This window comes from Salmo salar, chromosome 09, assembly GCF_965601325.2.
Source record: "Salmo salar chromosome 09, fSalSal1, whole genome shotgun sequence".
NCBI lineage: Eukaryota > Metazoa > Chordata > Actinopteri > Salmoniformes > Salmonidae > Salmo > Salmo salar.
In genome coordinates, this window is record NC_138299.1 from 152,848,377 (window position 1) to 152,858,563 (window position 10,187).

The 10,187-nt window shown below is 46.8% G+C and overlaps 1 protein-coding gene across 2 annotated transcripts in view; it reads right to left on the reverse strand.

The window, feature by feature from the left end:
- The window catches only part of fchsd2 (FCH and double SH3 domains 2), a 142,659-nt gene that overhangs the window by 27,139 nt on the left and 105,333 nt on the right, over positions 1 to 10,187 (reverse strand). Inside the window, exon 11 of one of the 2 annotated variants that reach the window (XM_045724809.2) lies at positions 4,736 to 4,810. The exons of the other annotated variant lie outside the window; for it this stretch is intronic. Within the exon in view, the coding sequence (XP_045580765.1) occupies positions 4,736 to 4,810 (75 nt within the window). The remainder of the gene's footprint in view (positions 1 to 4,735; positions 4,811 to 10,187) is intronic. 2 annotated transcript variants of the gene reach the window in all.

The following is a 10,187-nucleotide window of genomic DNA, read 5'->3' on the forward strand; positions in this document are numbered from 1 at the left end:
TACAGCTATCTCCACACCTAGTACAGTCTCACTGGATACAGCTATCTATCAACCACACCTAGTACAGTCTCACTGGATACAGCTATCTATCAACCACACCTAGTACAGTCTCACTGGATACAGCTATCTATCAACCACACCTAGTACAGTCTAACTGGATACAGCTATCTATCAACCACACCTAGTATAGTCTCACTGGATACAGCTATCTATCAACCACACCTAGTACAGTCCTCACTGGATACAGCTATCTATCAGCCACACCTAGTACAGTCTCACTGGATACAGCTATCTATCAACCACACCTAGTCCATCCCACCTTAGAAAAACCTCCCTCTCACATACACCAGATAATTAGATGCAACAACTAGGAGTGAGTGGCAGCTGCTGCTAATAACATCTTCTTAGAAAATAGGTTGATTTGAAACAGGAGGAGAGAGAGGAGACGGATTTGAAACAGAGGGAGAAGAGAGAGAAGGAGACAGATTTGAAAGACGGAGAGAAGAGAGAGGAGACGGATTTGAAACAGAGGGAGAAGAGAGAGAAGGAGACGGATTTGAAAGAGAGAGAGAGGAGACGGGTTTGAAACAGAGGGAGAGAAGAGAGAGAAGGAGACAGATTTGAAAGAGAGAGAGAAGAGAGAGGAGACGGATTTGAAAGAGGGAGAGAAGAGAGAGGAGACGGATTTGAAAGAGGGAGAGAAGAGAGAGGAGATGGATTTGAAAGAGGGAGAGAAGAGAGAGAAGGAGACGGATTTGAAACAGAGGGAGAGAAGAGAGAGGAGACGGATTTGAAAGAGAGAGAGAGGAGACGGGTTTGAAACAGAGGGAGAGAAGAGAGTTAGGTTTATTTATTTTCCCTTTTGTACTTTAACTATTTGCATATCATTACAACACTGTATTTAGACATAATATGACATTTCAAATGTCATATTAGTGTTTACTTGACTTTTGTTAATGATCCATTTCACTCGCTTTGGCAATGTAAACATGTGTTTAACATGCCAACAAAGACATGTGAATTTAATTGAGACAGAGAATAACACGCCTTCCATTGCTCGTCTTGAGATAATAGAGAAAATGTGTGTATGTGGTGAGCCGTGCAGTTCTAACACAACGTCGGTGTCTGTGTGTGTGTGTGTGTGTGTGTGTGTGTGTGTGTGTAGCAGATGTCTGTCTGTGTGTCTTCCCTGTGGAGCCCATCCCTTAACTTCCTAGCCCAGTAATACATATCCACACCCCTTTTCTACATTAACACACAACAACCAGTCAGAATCAACGCCAGCCCCCTCACCTCAACCCCCCCTAACGGTTACCTCAACCCCCCCCCCCCCCCCCCCCCCCTTAACGGTCACCTCAACCCCCCTAACGGTCACCTCAACCCCCCCCCCCCTTAACGGTCACCTCAACCCCCCCTAACGGTCACCTCATCCCCTCTTAACGGTCACCTCAAACCCCCCCTTAACGGTCACCTCAACCCCCCCAACGGTCACCTCAACCCCCCCAACGGTCACCTCAACCCCCCCAACGGTCACCTCAACCCCCCCCCCTAACGGTCACCTCAACCCCCCCAACGGTCACCTCAACCCCCCCAACGGTCACCTCAACCCCCCCAACGGTCACCTCAACCCCCCCAACGGTCACCTCAACCCCCCCTAACGGTCACCTCAACCCCCCCCTAACGGTCACCTCAATCCCCCCCCCTAACGGTCACCTCAACCCCCCCTAACGGTCACCTCAACCCCCCTAACGGTCACCTCAACCCCCCCTTAACGGTTCCCCCCTAACGGTCACCTCAACCCCCCCAACGGTCACCTCAACCCCCCCCTAACGGTCACCTCAACCCCCCCCCCTAACGGTCACCTCAACCCCCCCAACGGTCACCTCAACCCCCCCTAACGATCACCTCAACCCCCCCTAACGGTCACCTCAACCCCCCCTAACGGTCACCTCAACCTACAATGGTCTATTTAGGGAACAGAGAAAACATCATTGGATAAGTAGGGTATTGTGCTATCGTGTGTGTAATTTTAACTATCTGTACAAATCAAATCAGATGGTTCTTAATGTGTTGAACATTAGCAGCTTAATGTGTGAATGGGACTAATTATAGAGCAGCAGAGTGAGGCTCAGTTAATATACCTACTGTAGGTTACCTGGAGGAATGTCAGGCTCAGTTAATATACCTACTGTAGGTTACCTGGAGGAATGTCAGGCTCAGTTAATATACCTACTGTAGGTTACCTGGAGGAATGTCAGGCTCAGTTAATATACCTACTGTAGGTTACCTGGAGGAATGTCAGGCTTAGTTAATATACCTACTGTAGGTTACCTGAAGGAATGTCAGGCTCAGTTAATATACCTACTGTAGGTTACCTGGAGGAATGTCAGGCTCAGTTAATATACCTACTGTAGGTTACCTGGAGGAATGTCAGGCTCAGTTAATATACCTACTGTAGGTTACCTGGAGGAATGTCAGGCTCAGTTAATATACCTACTGTAGGTTACCTGGAGGAATGTCAGGCTCAGTTAATATACCTACTGTAGGTTACCTGGAGGAATGTCAGGCTCAGTTAATATACCTACTGTAGGTTACCTGGAGGAATGTCAGGCTCAGTTAATATACCTACTGTAGGTTACCTGGAGGAATGTCAGGCTCAGTTAATATACCTACTGTAGGTTACCTGAAGGAATGTCAGGCTCAGTTAATATACCTACTGTAGGTTACCTGGAGGAATGTCAGGCTCAGTTAATATACCTACTGTAGGTTACCTGGAGGAATGTCAGGCTCAGTTAATATACCTTCTGTAGGTTACCTGGAGGAATGTCAGGCTTAGTTAATATCCCTACTGTAGGTTACCTGGAGGAATGGGCTAATGACAGTACAATAACTACCATTATATATGTTCTAGCAGAGGGTTAACCAGCAAGCCTTCTGGACATACAACCATTAGTGGTCATGGTTCAATAATCCTTGGTCTTGGTGGTAACAGATCATAAACGGCAAGCTAATTGTTAAACGGTCATAATGATTAACGAACCATCATGGTTCAACTGCCACGGGTCATGGCAGCATGTGCATGGGTAGAATGCAACGGTCATGCTTACGGACATGGTCACGTTTATGGTCACTGTAAAACAGCCATGTTGTGGTAATGGTTGTAGAGGAACAGCCATGTTGTGATAATGGTTGTAGAGGAACAGCCATGGTTGTGATAATGGTTGTAGTAGAACAGCCATGTTGTGGTAATGGTTGTAGTGGAACAGCCATGTTGTGGTAATGGTTGTAGTGGAACAGCCATGGTTGTGGTAATGGTTGTAGTGGAACAGCCATGGTTGTGGTAATGGTTGTAGTGGAACAGCCATGATTGTGATAATGGTTGTAGTGGAACAGCCATGGTAATGGTTGTAGTGGAACAGCCATGGTTGTGGTAATGGTTGTAGTGGAACAGCCATGGTAATGGTGGTAGTGGAACAGCCATGGTAATGGTGGTAGTGGAACAGCCATGGTAATGGTGGTAGTGGAACAGCCATGTTGTGGTAATGGTTGTAGTGGAACAGCCATGTTGTGGTAATGGTTGTAGTGGAACAGCCATGATTGTGGTAATGGTTGTAGTGGAACAGACATGGTTGTGGTAATGGTTGTAGTGGAACTGCCATGGTTGTGATAATGGTTGTAGTGGAACAGCCATGATTGTGGTAATGGTTGTAGTGGAACAGACATGGTTGTGGTAATGGTTGTAGTGGAACTGCCATGGTTGTGATAATGGTTGTAGTGGAACAGACATGGTTGTGATAATGGTTGTAGTGGAACAGCCATGGTTGTGGTAATGGTTGTAGTGGAACAGCTATGTGTGGTGGGTAATGGAACAGCCATGGTAATGGTTGTAGTGGAACAGCCATGGTAATGGTGGTAGTGGAACAGCCATGGTAATGGTGGTAGTGGAACAGCCATGGTAATGGTGGTAGTGGAACAGCCATGGTAATGGTGGTAGTGGAACAGCCAGTGGGTAATGGTGGTAGTGGAACAGCCATGTTGTGGTAATGGTTGTAGAGGAACAGCCATGTTGTGATAATGGTTGTAGTGGAACAGACATGGTTGTGGTAATGGTTGTAGTGGAACTGCCATGGTTGTGATAATGGTTGTAGTGGAACAGCCATGATTGTGGTAATGGTTGTAGTGGAACAGACATGGTTGTGGTAATGGTTGTAGTGGAACTGCCATGGTTGTGATAATGGTTGTAGTGGAACAGACATGGTTGTGATAATGGTTGTAGTGGAACAGCCATGGTTGTGGTAATGGTTGTAGTGGAACAGCTATGTTGTGGTAATGGTTGTAATGGAACAGCCATGGTAATGGTTGTAGTGGAACAGCCATGGTAATGGTGGTTGTGGAACAGCCATGGTAATGGTGGTAGTGGAACAGCCATGGTAATGGTGGTAGTGGAACAGCCATGGTAATGGTGGTAGTGGAACAGCCATGGTAATGGTGGTAGTGGAACAGCCATGGTGGTGGTAATGGTTGTAGTGTAACAGCCATGGTAATGGTGGTAGTGGAACAGCCATGGTAATGGTTGTAATATAACAGCATGGTAATGGTTGAGGTTAATCAGTGTGCTTGTTATGGACATACTGCACCATTACAATGGGTGGATAGCATGCAGCAGCCAGGGTCATGTTATGGCTCTAAATGGATGATGGTGGCTTGGCGGTTAGAGACTAGCAGTTAGGTCTACCTGTGCCAGCGTCATCCTCATGGCACTGACGGGCGAAGGCTCAATGTCCACCAACTTCTGCACCGAACTCAGAGTCTGACACACACACGCGCGTACACACACACACAGATAGGCGTTAGGGGAGAAAGAGTTAGCAAAGGTTGAAAAGGTTTGAAGGAGAAAAACACTGAAGGGAAAATAGTTAGTAGTGACAAACAGAAAAATAGAGAGACAGGTACTCTAGGTGTTGTAGATCAGTGGAGAAAGAAGTTACAGAGACAGTTACACAGAGACAGTTACACAGACACACAGAAACATTTACACAGAGACATTTACACAGAGACAGTTACACACAGACAGTTACACACAGACAGTTACACAGAGACAGTTACACACAGACAGTTACACAGAGACAGTTACACACAGACAGTTACACACAGACAGTTACACACAGACAGTTACACAGAGACAGTTACACAGAGACAGTTACACAGAGACAGTTACACAGAGACAGTAACATACACAGTCACACAGAGACAGTTACACAGAGACAGTCACACAGAGACAGTTCACACAGAGACAGTTACACAGAGACAGTCTACACAGAGACAGTTACACAGAGACAGTCACACAGAGACAGTTACACAGAGACAGTCACACAGAGACAGTTACACAGAGACAGTCACACAGAGACAGTCACACAGAGACAGTTACACAGAGACAGTCACACAGAGACAGTCACACAGAGACAGTCACACAGAGACAGTCACACAGAGACAGTTACACAGAGACAGTCACACAGAGACAGTCACACAGAGACAGTCACACAGAGACAGTCACACAGAGACAGTCACACAGAGACAGTCACACAGAGACAGTCACACAGAGACAGTTACACAGAGACAGTCACACAGAGACAGTTACACAGAGACAGTCACACAGAGACAGTTACACAGAGACAGTCACACAGAGACAGTTACACAGAGACAGTCACACAGAGACAGTCGTACACAGAGACAGTTACACAGAGACAGTCACACAGAGACAGTTACACAGAGACAGTCACACAGAGACAGTTACACAGAGACAGTCACACAGAGACAGTTACACAGAGACAGTCACACAGAGACAGTCACACAGAGACAGTTACACAGAGACAGTCACACAGAGACAGTTACACAGAGACAGTCACACAGAGACAGTTACACAGAGACAGTCACACAGAGACAGTTACACAGAGACAGTCACACAGAGACAGTTACACAGAGACAGTCACACAGAGACAGTCACACAGAGACAGTTACACAGAGACAGTCACACAGAGACAGTTACACAGAGACAGTCACACAGAGACAGTTACACAGAGACAGTCACACAGAGACAGTCACACAGAGACAGTTACACAGAGACAGTCACACAGAGACAGTTACACAGAGACAGTCACACAGAGACAGTTACACAGAGACAGTCACACAGAGACAGTTACACAGAGACAGTCACACAGAGACAGTTACACAGAGACAGTCACACAGAGACAGTCACACAGAGACAGTCACACAGAGACAGTTACACAGAGACAGTCACACAGAGACAGTTACACAGAGACAGTCACACAGAGACAGTCACACAGAGACAGTCACACAGAGACAGTCACACAGAGACAGTCACACAGAGACAGTCACACAGAGACAGTTACACAGAGACAGTCACACAGAGACAGTTACACAGAGACAGTCACACAGAGACAGTTACACAGAGACAGTCACACAGAGACAGTCACACAGAGACAGTTACACAGAGACAGTCACACAGAGACAGTTACACAGAGACAGTCACACAGAGACAGTTACACAGAGACAGTCACACAGAGACAGTTACACAGAGACAGTCACACAGAGACAGTTACACAGAGACAGTCACACAGAGACAGTTACACAGAGACAGTCACACAGAGACAGTTACACAGAGACAGTCACACAGAGACAGTCACACAGAGACAGTTACACAGAGACAGTCACACAGAGACAGTTACACAGAGACAGTCACACAGAGACAGTTACACAGAGACAGTCACACAGAGACAGTCACACAGAGACAGTTACACAGAGACAGTCACACAGAGACAGTTACACAGAGACAGTTACACAGAGACAGTCACACAGAGACAGTTACACAGAGACAGTCACACAGAGACAGTCACACAGAGACAGTTACACAGAGACAGTCACACAGAGACAGTTACACAGAGACAGTCACACAGAGACAGTTACACAGAGACAGTCACACAGAGACAGTACACAGAGACAGTACACAGAGACAGTCACACAGAGACAGTTACACAGAGACAGTCACACAGAGACAGTTACACAGAGACAGTCACACAGAGACAGTCACACAGAGACAGTTACACAGAGACAGTCACACAGAGACAGTTACACAGAGACAGTCACACAGAGACAGTTACACAGAGACAGTCACACAGAGACAGTTACACAGAGACAGTCACACAGAGACAGTTACACAGAGACAGTCACACAGAGACAGTTACACAGAGACAGTCACACAGAGACAGTCACACAGAGACAGTTACACAGAGACAGTCACACAGAGACAGTCTACACAGAGACAGTCACACAGAGACAGTTACACAGAGACAGTCACACAGAGACAGTCACACAGAGACAGTCACACAGAGACAGTTACACAGAGACAGTCACACAGAGACAGTTACACAGAGACAGTCACACAGAGACAGTCACACAGAGACAGTTACACAGAGACAGTCACACAGAGACAGTTCACACAGAGACAGTCACACAGAGACAGTTACACAGAGACAGTCACACAGAGACAGTCACACAGAGACAGTTACACAGAGACAGTCACACAGAGACAGTTACACAGAGACAGTCACACAGAGACAGTCACACAGAGACAGTTACACAGAGACAGTCACACAGAGACAGTCACACAGAGACAGTTACACAGAGACAGTCACACAGAGACAGTTACACAGAGACAGTCACACAGAGACAGTTACACAGAGACAGTCACACAGAGACAGTACACAGAGACAGTCACACAGAGACAGTCACACAGAGACAGTTACACAGAGACAGTCACACAGAGACAGTTACACAGAGACAGTCACACAGAGACAGTTACACAGAGACAGTCACACAGAGACAGTTACACAGAGACAGTCACACAGAGACAGTCACACAGAGACAGTTACACAGAGACAGTCACACAGAGACAGTCACACAGAGACAGTTACACAGAGACAGTCACACAGAGACAGTTACACAGAGACAGTCACACAGAGACAGTCACACAGAGACAGTCACACAGAGACAGTCACACAGAGACAGTCACACAGAGACAGTCACACAGAGACAGTCACACAGAGACAGTCACACAGAGACAGTTACACAGAGACAGTCACACAGAGACAGTTACACAGAGACAGTCACACAGAGACAGTTACACAGAGACAGTCACACAGAGACAGTTACACAGAGACAGTCACACAGAGACAGTTACACAGAGACAGTCACACAGAGACAGTTACACAGAGACAGTCACACAGAGACAGTTACACAGAGACAGTCACACAGAGACAGTTACACAGAGACAGTCACACAGAGACAGTCACACAGAGACAGTTACACAGAGACAGTCACACAGAGACAGTTACACAGAGACAGTCACACAGAGACAGTTACACAGAGACAGTCACACAGAGACAGTTACACAGAGACAGTCACACAGAGACAGTTACACAGAGACAGTCACACAGAGACTACACAGAGACAGTCACACAGAGACAGTTACACAGAGACTACAGAGACAGTCACACAGAGACAGTTACACAGAGACAGTCACACAGAGACAGTTACACAGAGACAGTCACACAGAGACTACAGAGACAGTCACACAGAGACAGTTACACAGAGACAGTCACACAGAGACAGTCACACAGAGACAGTTACACAGAGACAGTCACACAGAGACAGTTACACAGAGACAGTCACACAGAGACAGTCACACAGAGACAGTCACACAGAGACAGTTACACAGAGACAGTCACACAGAGACAGTCACACAGAGACAGTTACACAGAGACTACAGAGACAGTCACACAGAGACAGTTACACAGAGACAGTCACACAGAGACAGTCACACAGAGACAGTTACACAGAGACAGTCACACAGAGACAGTCACACAGAGACAGTCACACAGAGACAGTCACACAGAGACAGTTACACAGAGACAGTCACACAGAGACAGTTACACAGAGACAGTCACACAGAGACAGTTACACAGAGACAGTCACACAGAGACAGTTACACAGAGACAGTCACACAGAGACAGTTACACAGAGACAGTCACACAGAGACAGTCACACAGAGACAGTTACACAGAGACTACAGAGACAGTCACACAGAGACAGTTACACAGAGACAGTCACACAGAGACAGTCACACAGAGACAGTTACACAGAGACAGTCACACAGAGACAGTTACACAGAGACAGTCACACAGAGACAGTACACAGAGACAGTCACACAGAGACAGTCACACAGAGACAGTTACACAGAGACAGTCACACAGAGACAGTACACAGAGACAGTACACAGAGACAGTCACACAGAGACAGTCACACAGAGACAGTCACACAGAGACAGTTACACAGAGACAGTCACACAGAGACAGTTACACAGAGACAGTCACACAGAGACAGTTACACAGAGACAGTCACACAGAGACAGTTACACAGAGACAGTCACACAGAGACAGTCACACAGAGACAGTACACAGAGACAGTACACAGAGACAGTCACACAGAGACAGTCACACAGAGACAGTCACACAGAGACAGTTACACAGAGACAGTCACACAGAGACAGTTACACAGAGACAGTCACACAGAGACAGTTACACAGAGACAGTCACACAGAGACAGTTACACAGAGACAGTCACACAGAGACAGTCACACAGAGACAGTTACACAGAGACAGTACACAGAGACTACAGAGACAGTCACACAGAGACAGTTACACAGAGACAGTCACACAGAGACAGTTACACAGAGACAGTCACACAGAGACAGTTACACAGAGACAGTTACACAGAGACAGTTACACAGAGACTACAGAGACAGTCACACAGAGACAGTTACACAGAGACAGTCACACAGAGACAGTCACACAGAGACAGTTACACAGAGACAGTCACACAGAGACAGTTACACAGAGACAGTCACACAGAGACTACAGAGACAGTCACACAGAGACAGTCACACAGAGACAGTACACAGAGACAGTCACACAGAGACTACAGAGACAGTCACACAGAGACAGTCACACAGAGACAGTTACACAGAGACAGTCACACAGAGACTACAGAGACAGTCACACAGAGACAGTCACACAGAGACAGTTACACAGAGACAGTCACACAGAGACAGT